Source organism: Rhinolophus sinicus, chromosome 4, assembly GCF_057876585.1.
Source record: "Rhinolophus sinicus isolate RSI-liver-muscle chromosome 4, RSI-T2T, whole genome shotgun sequence".
NCBI lineage: Eukaryota > Metazoa > Chordata > Mammalia > Chiroptera > Rhinolophidae > Rhinolophus > Rhinolophus sinicus.
The window spans coordinates 803,782-824,203 of NC_142504.1; the positions used below are offsets into that span (position 1 = coordinate 803,782).

Sequence of the window (20,422 nt, forward strand, 5' to 3'; positions counted from 1 at the left end):
ACAATGGGATCTGCCATCCTTGGGACTGGTGGGGCAGGTGTCCCCCATGCACCCTCACAGCACTCTGGGAGGCCCTGGCTGCTCCCCCCTAGAGGTGGGGTTTCCAGGGCCTGGAATGCCCACACCCAGCACCGACAGGCAGTAGCCAGGGCAGCGTGGACCCCCCAGTCAGCTGGCGGAGACTGCTCGATGCCCCCAGTGTGCACTGGGACCCCTGGCCTCCCCAGTGGCCTAGTAAGAACAAGGACAGGAGTCCTATGGGAGGGAGAGAGGGAAACGGCCCATGCTGTGGGGACAGTCTGAAACCTGTGGGAAGGGGTGGCAACCTGGGGCCTAAAGGGCATCTTTCCTCTCAGACCAGGGCTCCATGTCCAGCTGGTCCCTAGGCTGAGGCCCCACCAGACTGGGCCCCCAGGCCTCCTCCTCCAGTTCAGGTGACCCCCCCAGGAGTCAGCAGAGGACACTGGGGTGACACTTGCCAAGTTGGCACAGCCCATGCACGTCCACCCTCAGACACGAGCCTCCTCAGCATGCACGCAGCGTCCTTTATTGCCCCGCGCTGCGGGGTGGGGCCTACGGGGCGGGCGGGGTGGGGCCTACGGGGCGGGCGGGGTGGACAGGCGGTCAGGCCGGCTCAGCTGCTGGGCCACAGGAGGGTGAAGGCGCCGCGGCTGCAGCGGAAATCTGGCTCCGGCTGTTCGGGCCTGGGCTCCACTGACACCAGGCGCCTCGAGCCGCGCTGGTTCAGGGGGATGCAGTCGGAGACACGGACCTCCAGGGCACGGCCCTGCCTGCAGCGCGGGAGAGAGGGAGGGAGGTCAGGCTCCGGCGGGCCGCGGCCGTTGCTCCCCCGGAACCCCAGCCGCCAGTCCTGCTCACCCCTGGCAGTGGGCGGCCAGCACGCCCACCAGCTCCCCGACGCGGTTGTCCAGCGGTGGCCGTGAGCGGTGCAGACACACCACCAGGTCGTCCAGGCCCCGCGCGTGCAGCACCACCAGCTGGTCCCGCCCGCTCGTCACGCTCAGCCCGGTCACCTGAGGGGCTCAGGGTCAGGGGGCAAGAGGCCCTCCTCCCGACCCTGTGCCCGCGCCCCACTGTCTGTCCCCCCAGCTCCTCTTCCTCCCCCTGCCACGGAATGCTCCCGAGCTCCAGCCTGTGGGTGTGGAACACCTGAACAGCGCCGTGGGACTGCAGAGCTGACCTTTGTTTCACACAAGTAGCCACAGGGGTCTTGGGTACGGGCCAGATGCCCCTCCCCCCTTGGAAAGCCATAGGACCTGGGCCTGGACCCCTGCCCCAGGGTGCTTTTTGCCCTTTGGGAACAGGATCTGCGGTTCCAGGCAAGTGTGTGGATGGGGAGACCTCCCGGGCGGAACAGGTGTGGGGAGAGGGCCCACTTGGCAGGTCAGAGAATAGAGCAGGAAGGGGCAAGGGACGGTGGGGGGGGGCAGCCAGCCGGAGCAGAGGCTGTTCTAGAAAGTTCCAGACATCCCGGGTAGGCAGGAGGGCAGGGGCACACAGGCTCACCGCATCCAGGGGCACGGCCCGCATCACCCGGTACTGCCGGCTGGGCTCCAGCTTGTACAGGTGCTGGTCAGTGAGCAGGAGGGCCCGGTCCCGTCTCTTGTTGAAGCGGTTCACCTGTGGGACAGGTGCCCTTAGGGATACCTGCCACCCAGCGCACCCTCCCTGGCCTGTTTTCTCCCTGCTGGGTTGGAGCTATTTCCCAAGTCCCAGGAGCAGACGTGAGACCTTTAGGCTGAGCTGAGGCCACCGTGCCCTCTGCCCACTCCTCACCTTTCGGACGTGGCTGGAGAAGAGCACGACCTTGAAGCCGTCTTTGTCCCGAAGTGTCTTCAGACGCTGAGCGAACATGCTGGAGGCGGTGGGGTTGTCGGTGGCCTGAGCACAGATGGGGGCAGCTTGGGACAGGGTCTTGGGACCACGCTCAAATAACAGCGACTCTCGGTGAATGGCACAGCTACCCTACACCTCAGGAAACCAAGTCAGGCTGTGCACCCGCCTCTGCTGGGTTCCCTGCAGGCCCCGTGCAGACTCCACAGCCTGAGGTTCCAGGCATCACGTCTGTGCCCTCCGGCCCTGCTCGTCAGGCCTGGACCGATGCTGAGCACGCAGGGGCCCGATGTGCCTGGCTCCTCCACACGACGGCCACCTGGGCCGACCCTGAGCCCCTGAGCCTCTCTATCTCCTGCAGACCTGGGCCAGGGGCATGCTGACAGCGCCCGCCCACGGGAGGGCCAAGGAGTCACAGGTGGGGTGCGGTGCCTGAGGTCAGGGGAAGGGGAGTGGGAGCAGGGTGGATGATGAGGTTCTCAGTAAAGTCCCGGACTCAGCCTTGAGCCCCTGTGTGGCGCCCAGTCCCCAGCAGCCCAGCACTCACGGAGGACAGGTAGTCTTGGGACCAGGCGCGCCGGCAGCCCCAGTCCTGCCGTAGCTCTTGCAGAGCCCCCATGGCGGCCACCTTGGCCTTGATCTGGGCCATGTCTGAAGGGGGGATGTTCTTTACCAGCTGCTGGGCCCGCCACCTGGAGATGGACAAGCGCTCAGATGGGCCCCTGTGCAGCCCTCATCCTTCCCCATCCCTGGTCCTGCCCCCCAGAACATACTTGAATGCCCTTTCATGCCCCTTCACCCACTGGAGGCCAAGCCTCTCAGTCTGGCACTGGCTGCCTTATGTGTCCCCGCCACCCCTTCCATTCTGAGCACGCTGGTTGCTATGTGCTGCTCTCCCTGAAGAACTCCCACTCAGCCTTTGAAGCCCAGCTCAGAAGCAGTTTCTCCCTCTCCCTACACCTGGCCCCCTACCGTCCCCGGCAGATTCCCCTCAGGAGACTGAGGCCTGTGTCCCCTTGGAATGACCAGCGGCGTGCTGGGGATGGCAGAGCTATGCCACCGACTGTGGGGCATGGGCAGCTGGCTCATGTGCTCAGCCCCTGCTTTGCCGATTACCAAATGGGGCTCATGTGTTTCTAGGCAGCTCCGAGGGGTTCCGACGACCAGGTCCAGGTGTTCAGTGGGTGCTAGCTGAGTGGTAAAGAGCGAGGGGATGACCCAGGGAGCATACCTGCAGAAGAGCGCGTGGCAGGTGTCCTGGAAAGGCTGTAGCACAGCAGGTGGCAGTGGCCAGACAAGGTCGCGGCCATAGAGTGGGGGCTGCCGTGCTGCCTGGAACTGTCGATGTAGTTCTGCCAGGTGAGCGCGCACCTTGTGCCTCCGGTACCAGCGCATGATGGTGTAGACAGCTCGCAGTCGGCGGCAGCGCCACCGTGCCAGCGTGCCCCGCCATGCCTTGGGGGGCCAGGTGGACACTGGGTCAGCCCCAACCAGGCCTTGCCTCACTCACCCCATCCCCACGGCCCCCACCCCCGCCTGCTCTCCTGTCTTTCCTAAAAACACCCTGCCGGTCGTTGGGAAACCCATCTGCCCCACACACTGGCAATGGGTGCTGGGTGGGGTGGACCTGCCCCCTGGCACCTGGGAGCTGCTTCCACCTGGCTGGAGGTTGGTTCCATGGGAGTGCCCTGCTCAACTCTTGGAAAAGAGCTTCTCTGTTGATCCAAGCCTTTTAAGCTGAGACCTTGAACAGCTGGGGACTCCCAGGTGCCCCCAGGGAGAAAGTATGTAACAAGAGGGGTGGGAGCAGATGCAGCCCCTTTCCTGCCTAGGAAGGGCAACTGCCAACTGTCCCCTTGGAATCCTGACCTGGTCAAGATATAACCAACCTCCCACTAAGAGACCCTGAGATGGAGGGGCACCCCAAGAGTGCAACCATCAAAACCCAGATCAGAAACCCTACAAGGCAGGCAGCCCAGCCAACCAACAGATTAAAACAGACTTAAGCAATGTCACATGGGCTGCAGTGTGACCCCGACTCAGACAGGAGACAATGGGAGAAGCGTGGGTGTCAATGGGGACGGCATGACAGCAACAAATCATCAGGAACTTTCTAAACCCCGTTTCTGTGATGACAGTGTCGTGTCTTGTTCTCACAAACAATCTCTGTATGTTAGAGGAGGTAACAGAGATACAACTGTGTGCCACTACTGATGGGGTTCTGGGTTTTAAAGATGCAACGGCTGACAGTGGGACACTTGTAGAAATTCGAATGCTGCCCACATGTTGGATACTGAGATGTGCAGATTATATTTCAGTGTCAGGTTTCCTGAGTGGCTCGCATCAGTCAGCCAGCAAGTGGACGTCCTTATTCAAGGATGGGCCTGCTGAAGTATTTAGGGCTGTCATTACTTTATGTGGGTCAGGAAATATAGAAACATATACATACAGGAGTACCTGTATGTGTGTGCGGAGAGAGTCAGAGACAGGGAGACAGAGACCAGGTGGGGAGCACACAGCTGTTGCAATCCAGGTGAACAGTGATCAGTGTATGAATCCTTCAGCTTTTCCGTAAGTGTGCAATGTTAAAAATAAAAAGCTACGGGGAGAGCGGAACAGCCCTTGTCCTCTGGAAAAACACACTGAAAATATAAGTGCAACGATTTGCTTCAAAATAACTGGGATAGAGGTGCAGGCATCTATGCCAAACCATACTGGTCACCGGGTGACAGGTGGAGCTGGGCAGGAGGAGCGTGGGGATTTAGTTCACCATTCTGCATACTTTTCTCTAGGTCTGAAATCTTTCAGAATCAATAAAGAAAAGAAGAAAAAAAGGATGGAAGGAAGCTAGATGCCTGAAAATCTTGTTTGAGCACCTGAGTCCCCCTGGGCCTGAAGCTGTGGCCACAGGACTGAAGTGACCTAAACCAAATCCACTTTTTGCTTAAGTCCGTTTCAATCGTGGTGTGTCTCCTGTTAGCCACTCGGGAAGTGTGCCCGTGGGCCTGTCAGCTCCCCTCCGGACGGCGGACGCCCCCCGCCCCCGCCATGGGGCCGCGGCGCACCTTCTGCAGCAGCAGCACGATGATGGGGATGAGACGCGCGCGGCTCTGCTCCAGCGTGACCAGCGTCCGGGGCGAGCGGATGAAGAGCTTGCTGTGGCCGAAGGCTACGTCCCCCTGCAGTCCGTGCTGCTCCAGGAGGGCACTCACGGCTGCCCGGTCAGAGCCCAGCAGGTGGTTGGGCCACGTGTATTCACAGGTCATCTTGTACCTGTCACCGCAGGATAGGGCAGTGGGCTCCAGGCCCTGGGGAGTGGGAGCGTGTGGAGCCACGCCATCTGCCCCGCCCACACATGCCACTCAAACCTTGACCCCGCCCACAACACCCAGACCACGCCCCCTCGCGTGTCACGGAGGGTCCGCGCTGACTGTCCTGCAGCGATCACAGAGCCGGCCTCCACTTGCGTCGATGTCTGAGAAGCTGCTTTCCCTTTCCGCCCCCTGCCGTCCCCTCACCCCTTGGATTCCACACGGGGACACGGCCCACGGGGACGGAAGTCTGGCTTACCTGAGCAGAAATCGGGGGTAAGGTTGGCGGGAGGCGAAACCGGCCCTGCGGACCCTTACGTTCTCCAGCAGCCCCAGGTACGCGACCTGGTGGCGACAGTGGCCCTCGTCCAGCCTCGCAGCCACCTTGTCTTCATTGGGCTTGATGCAGCGCACGTAAAAGGGCTCCTGGGGCAGAGAGGACGCTTGGGAGTCCAGTGTCCACCCCACAGCGACGGGGTAGGGGCGGCAGGTGAGCTCGGGTGTGCCGCCTCTATGCCTCCCCCGCTGCCATGGACTTGAGGAAGAGGCTCTTGTGGTGGGAAGGGGAGGCCCAGGGGCCAATGGTGGGTCAGGAGTAGACTGAGGGGTGGGGGTGGCGGCCAGACCTGGCGGAGCAGGAGGCTGCCGGCCCCAAGCAGCAGGGAGCCGGCTGAGCAGTCTCTGGACGGTCTACTCTTAGGCTGGTCCTGGCATGCCCGCCAGCCCCCTCTGACTTTGGGCTCCAAGCTCCACGAGAACCTAGTGTGTCTCTGCTATTGCTGTGGCCGCAGCTTCCAGAGGGTAATGCCAGCTGCTGGCAGAGCCTAGGCTGGGCCAACCAAGTTCCAAGCAGAGTCTCCCCAGGCCTGTCCCCACCCAATAGGCAATGGGCCAGGGGGAGCTGGCTCCAGACCTATGTTAACTTGAGCCTCCTGTGCACTGGTGGGTCCCTCCCCGCTGGAGTGGGGGCTCACAACAGACAGGAAGCAAACACCTCCTCCCCATGATGTGCAGAGGCAGTTGAGGGCCCGACTTGACACCCAGGCACAGATAGAAGGATCTGGAAGGATCCAGGGTGGGCTGGGGCTGGGGGGTACCTTGGAGGCCAGGTTTCCCACCAGGGCCACCATGGAGTTCTTGAAAAGCGTGCCGGCTGTCAGGGGGCGCTTGGTCACCTCTGTGATGTCTTGCTGCCCGTCTGGCCACATAGCCCGCAGGGTGGGGTCCATGCTGTGGACACAGGCTGCATGCCCAGCTGCCCTCAAGGAGGGCGGCCCCCACCCCAGCTCAGCCATTTGTAAGCTTCCTGGCCATCAGGCGGGGGTCAGAGCTGAGCGTCTGGGGGCCCTGCCAGCCCGAGCCCTGGGCCACTCACCTGCTGTACAGCAGCCGTTTGAAGTCCTGGAAGAGGGCGTCCCTGTTCTTGTCGATGAAGCCCTGCGCTGAGTACCTGGGGGCCAGGACGGCGTGAGGGCCACGGCGACTCCTCCACCCGCCTCTGTCCTCACAGGTCACTTCTCTCCCTTCCCTCTCACTCCTGAAGGTGACTGCAGTGGTTGTGCCCACTGAATCCTGCTCTAGTGCATACATGCTGCGTGACCTGGGACGAGTTACTAACCTCGCCGTGCCTCAGTGTACATCACACGCCCAGAACATTGCCTGTATATCAAGGATTGAAGTAACAAACAGAACCCCGGGGTCATTGGCCTGTTTTGATCCTGTGTCACTGAGATCCCTTGTCGTGTCCCTTGACTGCTAGAAAGCTCAGGGCCAGTCTTGGCCCACGTGCAGCTCTGCATAGGCTCAGGGTACAGGAGGGGACAGCCAGTTCTCCTGTGAGGGACACACATGTCACCTCACACCCTCTTTGGGATGAGCCACATGACAGGTTAATTAGTACCAATCATGCAATTTCTGAAGGACACCGGACCTGTGTGCTCTGTGTGTGGCCTGAGGACCAAGGGGCTTGTTAGAAATGCAGACTCTGGCCCGTCTGTCCTTGGTGCTGACTGGCACCTTAGGAGGACGCCTTGCTCAGAATGTGAAAGGACTAAGCCTGGGCTCAGGATACAGGCCCCTCATGGCTGCACCTGGGGTGGGGCCCAGATGTGGGCGTTTTTCTAAAGCTCTTTGGAAGATTCTATGCTGCGGCAGGGCTGAGAACTGCTATCTTAAGAGCCCTGTGGTGAAGGGCATGTTTTCAGTGTCTTCAGACTGATGGAGGACCCGGGGTGTGGTGGGGGCCTTACGTGACGTCCCCTGCATAGTGCTTGATCCGGAAGTCTCGGCCAAACTCCATGGTCTTGTCCGTGGGGCAGAGCTGGTGGGGGGAGGGGACAGGCCAAGGTCAAGGTACAGAAGGGGGGGTGTCTGCAGGAAGGAGGTAAACAGTCCTGCAGAGGAGGCCGGGCCACCACTAAGGCCCCACTGAGACAGGCAGTGTGGTGCTTGTGGGGCACGTGACAGCACCAGGGCAAGCTGGGGCTATGGGAATGGGGGAGACCGCAGGGGGCGGGGCACCTGGCGGCTGGTGTAGTGCGGGTGGTGGCGGTGGTGCGTGTCCAGGGTCTGCAGGAAGATCCGGTCGGTGATGGTGCCCGCAGTGCTGCAGGCCTCGTCCAGCACGGCGAGGATGCCCCGGTGGGGCCGCTCCACCAGGTCCACGATGGTGGCGTTGTTGAAGTACTCCACCTGGGGCGGAGCGAGCAGGGTGGCTCCTGAGCCCCACTGGTGGGCCTGTCCCCCAGTGGTCTGCTCCCCGCCTCTCCCACCAGGCCCGTGGCACAGGGGGCCCAGCACTCACGGTCTGCCAGGCGATGCCCTCCCGCTCGTACTCCTCCTGCTCCTGCTTCAGGATGAGCTGGATAAAGAGCTGCTGCAGCTTCTCGTTGCAGTAGTTGATGCAGAACTGCTCGAAGCTGGGGGTGGGAGCCAGTGAGTGTGCAGCCTCCACCCGCCGTGGGCGTTCACTCCGTGTGCAGTGAGGGCAGTGTGGCAGCCTCGCCCAGCAGCTCCCCTGAGGCTCCCCCGCAGGGTCCAACGCCAGGCCCCCAGTGGCCTCACTGTGGGGTGCCTCTCTGCACTGGGCCTCACCTTTACCCCCCAGACCCCACTTGTGGCACGCACGCTCATGGCGAGGGGAAACAAGCCAGTGATTTTGCCCACTGGACGGGTGGCACTGCTGAGGCAGGCTTAGGGCATGAGCCTGGGGTCAGGGACCAGCCAGGACAGACACCAGACACTTGCTCCCCGGGACTGAGGTTGGGGGACAGCGTGGGATACGGTGGCCGGCCACCCACCTGTTGACAGGGAACACTTCAAAGCCGTAGATGTCCAGCACACCAATGACTGTGTCCTTGCCATCCCTGCGTGGGTCCCGACCCCGTGCTTCCATGACACTGTTGATCCGGTTCACCACCCACTCAAAGAGCCGCTGGTACACTGCCTGGGGAGAGGCCAGGCTGCTTCTGGCTGCCTCTGGCCCTGCCTCCTCCAGGAAGACCTACTGACTGGACCCCCCCACATGGCCTGTCTCTGGAGTACCTTGGCACAGGCGTCCCGGGCGTAGCTGGCCTCAGCTGCAGTGTGGCCCTTCTGAATGACTTCCCTGCCTCCTGAGGCCACAGTGCGAGCCAGCAGGCAACGCAGCACCAGCTCCCGGGATGTGGCTGTCAACTCAGCCACGTGGTCCACCAGCCTGTCCTCAGCCACGGACAGGTGCCCCTCCTCTGTCTCTACAAACTCGATGTTTCCCTGGTGATGGGAGAACCAGGAAGATTCAGGCTCCACGTCCCCGGAGAGCCTGCATGCTTTTCCCCAGGGGACGAGGGAGGGAAGGGAGACATAGTGGGAGTGGCACCGAGCAGCCCAAGGCCTCCTGCCAAGATCATCACCTGAATGACCCCATAGTATCCTCTGGAAGCCGGCTGTGTGCCGCCTGCTCCCCATGCCGCCTGCTCCCTGTGCCACGTGGTCCCCATGCCGCCTGCTCCCCGTGCCACGTGGTCCCCATGCCGCCTGCTCCCCGTGCCACGTGGTCCCCATGCCGCCTGCTCCCCGTGCCACGTGGTCCCCATGCCGCCTGCTCCCCGTGCCACGTGGTCCCCATGCCGCCTGCTCCCCGTGCCACGTGGTCCCCATGCCGCCTGCTCCCCGTGCCACGTGGTCCCCATGCCGCCTGCTCCATGTGCTACCCAGGAGAGATCGGAGGCTCAGAGGAGCTGAGTAACCTGCCCACAGACACACAGCTCCTAAGTGACAGAGCACGATGCTCAGCTTACTGTAGCCTGGACTGCCCTTGCCTGGGCTCATCTACCAGACATGGACCTCGCAGCCTGACCAGCCACGTTCTGGACACACGGAGCCCATGGCTCAGGGTCTGGTCTCGAGGAAACCCACAGCTGAAGCAACTTGGCTTCAGCAGAGGGAGGAATGGGCCAGCTATGGCTGGGTTGTCAGGGGACAGTCTCCTCCAACAGGGGCGGCTGGGCGACAGCATGTGGGCGGTGTAGCAGCCCTCGCAGCCAGGCTCACCAGGTGCAGTATGGCGGCCAGGATCCGGTGCACGGAGCCCACCTCCTCAGCACTGAAGCCAATCACCTGCATGGCCTCCACCACCGCCTGGTGGTGGCTCCTCTCCTCGCTGTCTGAGGCCTGGGGAGAGGGGGGTCAGCGCCCAGTGAACCCCGTTTCCTCAGCACAGTGCACATGCTCACCCACTGCAGCCCATCCCCGCATCGCGCCCTATTCCCTTAACTGAATGCCTGCTGACTCAGGGCCACAGCAGTCCCGCCACCCTGGGTCCTGCTGACGCTGTGACCACCAGCACCCGGCCCCGCAGCCCTGCCCCACTCACACTGAGCCCAGCGCCCTGGCGCGTAAAGTTGTACAGGGCGGGGTTTCTCTGCAGGTGCAGCTCTCGCAGCTCCGAGTCCTCACAGCCCCGCAGTACCTGGAGGACACACCTGTCAGGCCCTCCCACACATGCCGGACAACACGGAGGACGCGTCCTTCCGTCGTCCTTGACGCAGCAAACCATGGAGCTCAGTGATGGTGTGGATCCTGCCCGAGGACAGGGAGAACCCACTTCAGGGCCAGACATGGTTATACACCTATGTTTAGGCAGGACTCAACTTGGTGGGTACGTAGACACCAGTGTGTCCAGAGTGAGCTCACCTCAGTGGGTTAGACATGGTATAGATGTGCCTGTGTCCCAGAAGAGCCCACCTCAGTGGGTCTTGCCCAGTGTAGACACCACTAATGTCCAGGTAGAAATTACTTCAGTGTCAGACAGGGGACACCACCCGTGTCCAGACAGAGTCCACCTCAGGGTCAGCTAAGGTGAAGACAGGGCTGTGTCCAGGGAAATCCCACCCCAGGGAGGACGGTGCAGAGAGGGAGCAGGGGATGGACTGCGGGCAGGTGACCAGAAGGGCTGCCCCACCTGGCTGCCTTGGCTCACCTGATAGAACGCATGGAAGTTCCTCTCGCCCACGTGCTGCTTGAGGACCCGAGACTGAGGAGAGAGGACAGTTGGACCCACGCGTGGGTAGCGGGGACTCCCAGGGGACCTGCCCCAGAGCCCCAGGGCAGTGCTGGCAGGGGGGTGCTGGGCCTGGCCACAGAGGGAGCCCCGCCCGGGGAACCTGGCACGGCAGAGAAGGTCTGCTCCCTTCCAGGGCCCCACGTCTCAGAGGCCAGCATGCCGGCACCCTGGCGGCCGGCGCAGCCCACCTTCTCCAGCAGGTAGCTGTGGATGTGCCCGCCCACGGGGTCTCCTTTGAAGTCAAAGTTGATGTCCATGTACTTTCCAAAGCGGCTGGAGTTGTGGTTGCGGTTGGTGCGAGCGTTCCCAAAGGCCTCCAGCACGCAGGTGGACTTGAGCAGCACATCCTTGACCCTGCACGGGCAAGGGAGGGCTACAGTGCACAGACCTCCCATGGGAGTTGTGCCCCGTCCAGCGTCCCTGCCTGAGGCCTCACCCCACACTGCCCCTTGCAGGCTGTGGAGTGGCCCGTCCCCCTGAGATGCTGGGAAACGTGCCTGCCAGGGGCCTGTGCTGGATGGGCATGGTCACCGCACCGCCTTCCTAGACCTGCAGTGAGGACCTGGGTCTGGCTCTGCCATTGACTTCCAGGTGCAGGTGGAGCAGCTGCTGGCCACATGTGCTTGGCAACTTCTGTCCCCCCGAACCCCACCTCACCCCATGTCGACAAAAAGAGCGGGTTCCCACACAGGAAGCTGTGAGCAGCTGGTAAGCAGCCAGATGGCACCGATTTCCGGGTTCCTAGCCTAAACCCCGACACCTGGCAGGACATCCACAGCCCTCCTGGCAGCCGGCCAAGTTCTCCACTCTGTCTGGTGCCCCCTGAGCAGCCCAGCACCCATCTGTCAGCCCTCCGTCCCTCATCATCTTCCCGTCCCTAGTGGCAGGGCGCCTGGCACTCGTCTTGCCTCTCCTCGGTTGAGGTCCTGGGTGGGGCCACCTGGAGTCTTCCTGACAGCTGAGCCCCGGAACTTGGCCCGAGCTGGCTCAGTCGTGTCTCCTGCTTCCCCAGCAGGCGTGAGGTCCAGGGCCACCCCTGCCCCAGCCCCACCTGCCCTCACCTCTCCACCTCGGCCCTCTGGCTCGGATTGGTGACGGCTGCGATATACTGCATGATGTGCTTGCTGGCTTCTGTCTTCCCTGCCCCACTCTCCCCTGCCGGACAGACGCAGTCAGCATTAGCAGCCATTCCCCCTTGACCAGTCCCCTGCATACCCCACCCTGGGTGCTCCGGTCACCTCCCATCTCTGACCAATGAAGACGGTGGGTCCCAGGCAGGGAGGTACCTGAGATAACAATGCAGGTGTCCCTGGACCTGCGTTTCATGGCCCTGTAGGCAGCATTGGCCACGGCGTACAGGTGGGGCGGCCGCTCATAGAGCTCTCGGCCCTGGTACCTGGCGATGGCCTCGGGCCCGTAGAGGGGCAGCTGCTGGTAGGGGTTCACGGACACCAGCACCTCGCCAATGTAGGTGTAGATGCGGCCCTTCTCGAATCTGGTTTGGGAAGGCGGGTCCTCAGCACGATAGGCCATTCGGAGCCTCAGGAGGCCCTAGCCCACCCCCAGGGCTGAGCACTGAGAGCGGGGGTGGGGGTGGATCTGAGTGCTCCCAGGGCCCCCCACTGCAGTGTAGTGTTGGGGTCAACACTGCTCTCCATGGGGGTCCTGATGTCACAGGAATCGTGACCCGCCCCCCCCCCCCCCATTTTATGAAGGGATGAACTTGCCCAAGGCCACACTTGGCAACAGAGCCAGTAGGTAGGGAGACAGGCTACACAGGGAGAAAGGGCCTGGGAGGCAGAGGGAGGGGCCTGGGTTGCTTCCTGTCTCAAGGCCTGGGCGGGGACCCAGAAGCAGAAGGGGACCCCGCCCAGCCCCACCCAGATGGCAGGTCTGGAAAGGGTACCGGGGCGCTGCCCTCCCCCAGCACATCCGGACTTCTCAACCCTGTCCCCGTCCCCGCGGGGGCGCCTGTGACGTCCCTCTCTCTTGACCTTTCTGCCTGCTCCCCGGCAGTGTCTGGGACCTTCCCTTCCCTTCCCTCCCGACCATCCGGGTTCCTCTTCCTGGCTGTGTCTGATGTGGGAGTTCCCTGGCAGCCGCTCTACACCCTCTTAACTGCCACCTGGGCCCAGCTCAGAGACACTCTCCCGTCTACAAGCTGCATGGCCCAGGGCTCAGTGTCCCACGTCAGAATGGAGGTGGTGATGCCTGCGGCAGGCTGGTTTGTAAGAGCGAGGTGGTCCCATTTAGCTCACACCCCAAACGAGAGCTCACTTCTGTCCTCTGACTCCAACAGTCTGTGTTCCAGAGGTGAAGCCAGGTCCTGGCAGCCACCCCATGTCACCCCGAGTCCCTGGTCCTTCCGCCCTCCACCAGCTGCCACAGAAAGTCAGGCCCCAGGCCACTTTCCCAGCTGCGCCCCCAACACCCCACGTGCCCGACACACAGCTCAGCTTCCCTCAGAGGCCCTAGGGCTCAGCAGGGTCCCACGAGGGTGACGGGCATCTGCCCAGTCTGAGTGCCAGAAGGCACCCGTTGCGTGGGAGACGGGGGTCCAGGAGTACATTCCAGCACGGACCAGCCACCCTGGCCCTGAGGGGACAGTCCTGTCTGCCCCAGGACCCTGCGTTCACTGACTGTGGCCAGTGGCAGAATATGCAGCCCCTGGCCCCCTGGAGACCAGGGTGAAGGGCCAGGGCCCTGGGCCCACCTGAGCTTCAGGTTCTCCATGAAGTCCTCCATGGTCACTTGGTCCAAAAGCACAAAGTCCGGTTTACCGCACTGGGGGTCTTCCTCGTCCTCCATCCTGCCGCGGGGAGTGCCCAGTGCAGGTCCCCCACCGACAGATGACTTTCTGTGCAGAGGGCGGAGGGAGCAGGCCCGCCCACTGCCACAACCTCCCGCCACCTCCCCTGGGGGAACAGGAAGTGGGTTCCGGCCTGAACGGCTGCCCTCCCTACTTGCCACTCCCTCCAGAGGGGCTCTGACCCGCTTCCTGGTCCCCAGCCTAACAGATGCTCTGGAGGGTTCTTGCTGGGCCCTTAAGGAAGTCCACTCCTCACCCCCAGCCGTGGACATGGTCCCTAGATTTCCCAACTGGACTGGTCGCAGACTTCAGCGCTAGGTGGATTCTAGGGTAGGTGCCTTGTACCTTCACAAAAAGTGAGAAGAGCCCCCTCTGGAGCAGGGCCTAGGCTGCAGCAGTCCTTAGGGGTGGACACCAGGCCAGGATGTCACAGGGCCAGTATCTGAACTCATCCTGCCAATGGCAGCCATGGACCGGGCCCCGCCCTCTGGATGTTTCCCAGGAGGTTCCTGTAGGTGCTTGGGGCCCACCCACCTGTCCCACCAGGAAGCCTCCCTTCTCCTTGCTCTTGGACCAGGCGGCGCCTGTAGAAGAGGCTCAGGTCTGTCTCCAGACAGCATTCCTGAGCAGTGTCCTCCACACGGGCAATTCCCTCCCATTCAGCTTCCAACGGGCCAGAGGCTTCCTCAGATTTGAATCACCCACCTGTGCCTTTGGGACTCTGCGCTCAAAAAGCTAACTTATTTAAAAATTGTCTTTCAATCAACTTACTTTTTAAGCTTTGAAGTAATTGCTAGATATGTAAGTTAAGGGATTTTCCCCTCAAACAGCTCGTAACCAATACGGAACGAAGCTGGAAAGGGCTTATTCAGGTGAGCACTGTGCAGCCCAGGCCAGAGCCTCTCGAGGACGGCGCATTGGGGCTCCTCTGGGAAAACGGGGGTTGTTTCACCGTCACAGCTCCGTCCCCCCCAACCCCCCGCGGAGGGTGCTTTTGCAGGGCTTTCCAAACCTGAGAAGCTGGGGTTTCACTTCCCTAAACCTCCGGGGTGGCCATTCGGCTTAGTTAACGGTGAAAGGAGCGGGCCGTTCCAGGGAAACCTCAGGGACTGAGACCTGAACTTGGTGCCATTTACAGGAGTCACAAAGTGGTTCTTTGGGGTTTTTTACTATGTAAAAATGTCAAGACCATTCTTAGGTTGGGGACTGGTCCATGGGTGGAGTTTGGTCCTGGCTGTGGAGCTGTTGCTGTGTGACCTTGAGTGACCTTGTCCCCACCCACCACCTCACTTATCTCTAGACTGGGATTTCCCTTCCTGGGTGTGGCTGCACCTCTGGGCGGCCTCAACCTTGTCTCAGGCAGGACAAACGGGCAGAAGTGGGCAGAAGTGATGGTGGGCCAAAAGGAGGATGCGGGAGGCTGGGGCCGCCCAGGGCTGAGGGCAGTAGCATCTCTACCCATCTCATCCAGATCAGGTCCAAGGGGCCTCTGCAGCAGACCCCGGTCCCCTTGTTTCTTGGCTCCCCTACACAATGCACACATTTAGGGTTTGCACCCCATCTCAAGGCACGCTGTAGGCTTAGCTGCAGGGAAGGGCCCACCAAGGTACTCTGAAGGTGCTTGGAGGCCACTTCCTGCTCTCCCTGGCTGTTGGGAGGGGTCAGGAGGGCTCCCCGAGTGTCTCGGTTCTGATCAGAGATGAGCCTTGTGCCCGAGCCTCAGGGTGTGGCTGCTGTGACTCAAGACGCAGGTACCTTGGGGCACGCTGTCACTTGTCACTAAAAACTGAATGTGAAAGTGGCCCGGTAAGTTCTGGCCTGCTGACACTCCTGACGACACTGAAGTACTGTGTCTCCCCGAAAATAAGACCGGGTCTTATATTAATTTTGGCTCCAAAAGACACATTAGGGCGTATTTTCAGGGAATGTCTTATTTTTTTCATATACAACAATCTATATCTGTTCAAATACAGTTATGTCATCTTCTGGAACATCGTCATAATGACTAACTAAATGCGCCCATCTGGCTGACGATCTTAACTGGGGCTTATTTTCAGGGAAACACAGTAAGGGGGTTAACCTGTGGGTGCACACATCAGTGGGTTGTGACCAGGTACTTCTCAAATGAGATTACGTGAGTGCATCTCTTCAGAGGCCGCCCAGGTCTGAGGATGAGCCACAGGCCCAATCGGACCCCCACCGGTGAGGACAGCAGGCAGTGAATCCATCCGGGTGTCAAGGCAAAGCTCCTGACGGGCCGCTCTGCACCCCCGCCCCCAGTTTACAAAGGCTCGAGTAGGAGCGTGAGGTCACTAGGGCCCCCTCCAACTGGGCTCAAACTACCTCTGAGCAGGCCCTCCCCAATTTGTATCCAGTGTACAGAAAGGAGAAAAGCAGAGGCTGGATGGAAGCACACATTTCAAATCCCGTTTATTAAATGTCCCTTGTTTCTCATTCAGATATCAGAGGGGCTGGATCCTCGTTCGGGAAGCAGATGACACAGCATTCAAACCTGTGGTCAGAATGTCAGTCAGACATGCCCTCCCGGCCCCGAGCCACTCACAACCCAGCCAAGACCCAGGAGTTTCTGACTCCTCCTGGAAGGGGAGCGTGGGAGGCCAGGGACCCACCTGCTCAGGGAGGTGAGGTTCCAAGGCCTGGCTTCAGATCCTGCCGCACCCTCACTGGGTGTATCACAGGGATGGGTCCCCAACTCTCAGCACCCACTTTCCCATCTGGAAAACCTCGGAGGCCTCTGTGAAAATCAAGTGACATAAGCGTGTGGCCAGGGACTATTATATTATAAATGCCAACTGCCACGAGTGACAATAACAGAACTAAAGCGGGGCCCACTCCCGAGGGAGACTCCGTGGCAGGCAGCCTGCCCTTTGCAGGATGACACACGACCCACTTAGGAGATTCCGGGGGAAAGGCTGCACGTCGGATCCAACACCACAAAGGAAATCAAACCCCTGACAAAGAACCAGGGCCCATGAGCCCTGGTACCAGACAACGGTCTGTCCACAAGTGGTCTTGTGAGTTTGAAGTCAATCAGCCTTTCTGCAACTCAATCACCTGACTTACCACAGGGACAGTCAGAACAAGTGGATGCTTTTGAAGGTGGGTTGGGGGCACTCATGAAAAACTAACACAGAAAACAAGTGAAGTGACCTGCTAGGCCAGACCCCACCTGCACTTACCACTGCAGACCCTGGAACAGCCTGACAGCCACCCAATGGAGTACTTTTCAGGGGCCTTCCAGCTCTGACACGATGGGGTTTCTGGGGCTGAAATACTGAGGGAGGGACACACACACACACCAAGTGTCATGTGCTGGGCAGGGACACAGAACAGTCTGCTGGGGGTGGTGGTGTCGGAAACTGTAAAGGGTTTGCCCCCCTCCCTGCTGCTGATGAGGTCGCCCCGCCTAGTTCACGGAGGCTGACGCTGGCAGGAGGCTCCAGACTCGACAGAGGCGCAGGCAGCCGACGACTGATCAGCAGGAGTCAGAGCACCAGCCCCAGTTCCTACAGGGTGACACCAGGGGACCCAGAAGGTACCCGCCCATGCCTGCTCTCTGCCCTGGGCCACCCTGTTCAGACACCCCAAGGCTGTCTGTCACTTGAACAACATTGAGAAGGCCGCCAGTGCCAAAGGGCAGTCAGCGCCTTGCTCCCAAGACTCACAGAGAAAGAAGCATCTCTTGACGGCAGCCCCGCGGAGGCCGGTGTGTTCAGCATCTGCACCTGGACTGGAGAGAGATCTGAGTCTGCTGGAAGCCTCGACCTTCACGGGGAAGGTGTGGTGTGACTCCACCACCCAGAGAGGCACAGCGGTGCTGCCCCGCCGGGAGCACGTGGCCACTTTTTCCATCCTGGCCCACCGCTGACTGCACCCAACAGCCCTTACACCAAGGCAAGGACAAAGGCCATCCCTCCAACGCCAACCTCCTCCCACTTATAGATTCCACACCCCCCTCTGGCATCCTTGGAAAGAGCAGACCAAAGGGTTAGAGAAGCCTCGCATGCACTCCTAACCTGCCAGTTTCTGGCCGGGCAGCCCTGGACATGCAATTCTGATGGTGGGCCTCCCACCTCTAGTGGACCTAAGCCCACCTCATGGTGGTCCTCAAAGATTTAAACTCTTATAGATGATGTATTACAGAATTGTACACCTGAAATCTATGTAACTTTACTAACAATTGTCACTCCAATAAACTTTAATTAAAAAAAGAAATTTAAATTGGGTGAAGAATTAAGAAGTTTGGCACAGGGCCAGTCTGGTGCCTCAGGTGGTTGGAGTGCCAAGGTCGCCAGTTTGATTCCCACACGGGCCAGTAAGCTGTGCCCTCTACAGCTAAGATTGTGAACAACGGCTCTCCCTGGAGCTGGGCTGCCATGAGCAGACGTGAGCAGCCGGTCAGCGTGAGCTGCCGTGGGCTGCTGAGTGCTACTGTGTGTAGCCATGAGCAGCCAACCGATGACCAGAGACCAAGCAGCCGACCGATGACCAGCGACCGCAAGGCTCATAACATCAGCACGGGCCAGGGAGCTGTGTCCTACACAACTACACTGAGAAACAACCGCTTGAACTGGAGTGGGTGGGGGAAGTAAGAAAGGGGGGAGAAGTTTGGCACAAAACAGGAGTCCAGTAAACATTAGCGCTCTCCCCTTGCACAAGGTTTTCAGGTCAGCGCTCACCCGAGGACCATCAGCCACTGGTCCCGCTGCAGGATCTCACCTTTGGCTCTCTGGTTACCGTGCTAACTGTAACCATTCTGCCCCGCAGTCCCTGGGTCAGGGCTCAGCCCCTCCCTGCAGGGGCCCACTTCTACCCCTCCCGCCCTCCCAGAGCTTCATTTTCAGCTTGTTTTCAGGATACAGTAACATAAAACCTGCAACAAGCCTACAATGTAGCAAACACCCAAGTCCAAAACAACTCCTACGAAAACGTGGCTGTTTTATGACTCCAGTCTCATCGCCACTTGCCAACTGTGGCTACTGAGCACCCGAAATGTGGGTGCTATGAAGGAAAACCTGGATTTTAACATTTACGTCCGTTTAACCGCACATGGCAAGTGGTGTTACCATGTCAGGCCGTGCAAATGCCAAAGGGAGCAAACAACTGTCCGAAATTTCTATAACCTTGCTCTGGATGCAGCAGGGCAAGGCCTCAAACCATTTCGAAATGTTCTCGCAAGCACTGTAGGAATGCACAGGATCACCACAGACCCACGCACGCTGGAGGCTTGCAGCCTACACTCCCTCACGCCCTTAAGCCCTGGGCAGAGGGCTGCACTGTGCTCCCTGAAGCCAGGGCACAGGTGACAGATGGCAGGAAGGAATGCACTCCAGACACATCCTTTCTGGCTAAGGGGGTGGGGGACGAGCCTTGGGACAGGCAGCTTCATCAAGCGGAGACGACATCAGCTGACTGCACTCCCGGGGACCCTGCAATCCCACAGCAGAGCTTCCAAAACTTACCAGACCCCAGGAATATCGGTATCATCGTCTTACTGCATAAAAGAGCGTTTTCTTCCATGTTCTTCTACAGCGCAGAAACTACACCTGGGGACCACAGACAAGACACAGAAGCAGGTGCATTAAGCCCCGCGAAGCAGGGCGGAGCGTGCCGTCCTGGACGGCGGCTCACAGAGCAGCTCCCCGCAGACCTGCTGCGGAGGGGGGCACCCAGCACTGCAGAGGGCGTGCGCTCAGCTGCGGCCCGCCTCGCGGCGCCCCTGCTTCTTGTCACATGGGGAAGCCAGTCCCGCGCCCCCATCCCCCAGCGCTGCCCGTACCCCGCAGGCCGCAGGTGTCCTCCGAATCGGGCCCTCAGAGCCGGGCTGGAGACCCCTCCCGCGGGCCCACGACCCTCACCTGGTCTCAGCAGACGGCAGGACCCGCCTGGGACCCTCGATGGCCTCGGATGAAGCGAACACGCGGGAGCATCCTGCGGAAACACGGCCACGCCGAAGCCTCCAGTCATGGCTGCCGCCATACACGCTGCGCACGCCACACACGCTACGCACTTGCGTCATCACGCAACACGCCGGAAGCCGCGCGCCGCCACACGGGGCGCCGAGCGAGCCCTGGAGCGTGCTTGTTGAGCATCTCTGTTGCCCCGGGCGGGACTGGCGCGCAAGTGCAGTGCTCGGGTGGGGTCGGGCGCGCCGCGGGCCTGCCACCTGGGCGGGGACGGGGACGGGGACCCCGGAGGGCGAGGAAGCGGGCCTTGAAGCAACGGGGTCCGGGCGCGGCTCGGCAGCAGTCTCGCAAATGCAAGGGGACGCTGGGTCTCCGTGTTCAAAGGGGAGGGACCCCACCCCTTTGCTTTCAGAATTTCATTGTCTGCCCTTTTCAAGTGAACGCAAATCCCTCATCTCACAACCCAGAAATGTTTCCCAAGGACCCTCACTTTGACCGTATCCTGGTGTCCGGAGAGGTTAAGGACCGCCCTTGTCACGTGACTCCAGATTGCACACGCTACCTGGGGTAATGGGTTGTGTCCACTTAGCTTTATTTCCGTTTGGCGTCCTTTTAGCGCGTTGTCTGTGCCGTGCATCACATTAATGCTTAAGAACGGGGTCTCAGTCATTTCTGTTCACTAGGTGGGGCCACCAGGCAGTTAGGGAGGTTGTTGGTAAGAAAGCGACGCAGTGACCACGCAAAAGAAGGCTTTTGGAAGGAGGCTGTTAGGTACCTTCTCCCGCCGAGGTGTAACCTTGAGGGAAATGCTGTTTTTGTTGACCTTGCCAGCGGGTATCATTGGTGTGTCAGTGAGACCAGCGGGTCTCATTGGTGTCTGTCATGAGAGACTGAATATACAAACAGACAATGGCCAGACCATTAATAAAACTAGAACTCTGACCCACAACCTGCAGCAGCCAGCCCTGGCAGACAG

General features: G+C 60.5%; 1 protein-coding gene, 1 long non-coding RNA gene and 1 other non-coding gene across 4 annotated transcripts; all 3 read right to left on the minus strand.

Moving 5' to 3' along the window:
* Positions 1-525: 525 nt before the first annotated feature.
* MYO1G (myosin IG) lies at positions 526-13,612 on the minus strand. Of its 2 annotated transcripts, XM_019731627.3 has the most exons (22): positions 13,424-13,612; positions 11,997-12,205; positions 11,772-11,865; positions 10,899-11,064; positions 10,627-10,680; positions 10,021-10,116; positions 9,699-9,818; positions 8,709-8,918; positions 8,465-8,610; positions 7,969-8,083; positions 7,686-7,856; positions 7,415-7,485; positions 6,541-6,615; positions 6,263-6,395; positions 5,425-5,591; positions 4,920-5,127; positions 3,086-3,309; positions 2,402-2,546; positions 1,798-1,902; positions 1,528-1,641; positions 880-1,034; positions 526-791 (listed from the first exon to the last, which is right to left on the minus strand). In XM_019731627.3, exons 1-22 carry the CDS (start codon positions 13,516-13,518, stop codon positions 635-637), a joined length of 3,030 nt encoding a protein of 1,009 aa, XP_019587186.1. In that variant the 5' UTR covers positions 13,519-13,612; the 3' UTR covers positions 526-634. The 2 variants fall into 2 exon arrangements, with proteins under 2 accessions (XP_019587186.1, XP_074197188.1); XM_074341087.2 differs by lacking the exons at positions 10,627-10,680; positions 10,899-11,064; positions 11,772-11,865; positions 11,997-12,205; positions 13,424-13,612 and adding an exon at positions 10,341-10,455 and having other exon boundaries at positions 10,021-10,226.
* Positions 13,613-15,924: 2,312 nt separating this feature from the next.
* On the minus strand, positions 15,925-19,554 carry LOC109447337 (uncharacterized). Its single transcript, XR_002137348.2, has 6 exons — positions 19,399-19,554; positions 19,003-19,086; positions 17,206-17,270; positions 16,720-16,814; positions 16,150-16,274; positions 15,925-16,031 (listed from the first exon to the last, which is right to left on the minus strand). It is a non-coding gene; the product is annotated as an uncharacterized LOC109447337 (long non-coding RNA).
* LOC141567018 (small nucleolar RNA SNORA9) lies at positions 18,642-18,773 on the minus strand. The gene has a single exon (XR_012489418.1). It is a non-coding gene; the product is annotated as a small nucleolar RNA SNORA9 (small nucleolar RNA).
* Positions 19,555-20,422: the final 868 nt, after the last annotated feature.

Coding starts and splice junctions, on each gene's coding strand:
- MYO1G (XM_019731627.3), bottom strand. CDS start 13,518: ATGGAGGACGAGGAAGACCCCCAGTGCGGTAAACCGGACTTTGTGCTT. Junction 9,819..10,020: donor GCCAGGGCGCTGGGCTCAGT/GTGAGTGGGGCA, acceptor CCCTCTCCCCAG/GCCTCAGACAGCGAGGAGAG. Junction 2,547..3,085: donor TGCCACGCGCTCTTCTGCAG/GTATGCTCCCTG, acceptor GTCCATCTCCAG/GTGGCGGGCCCAGCAGCTGG.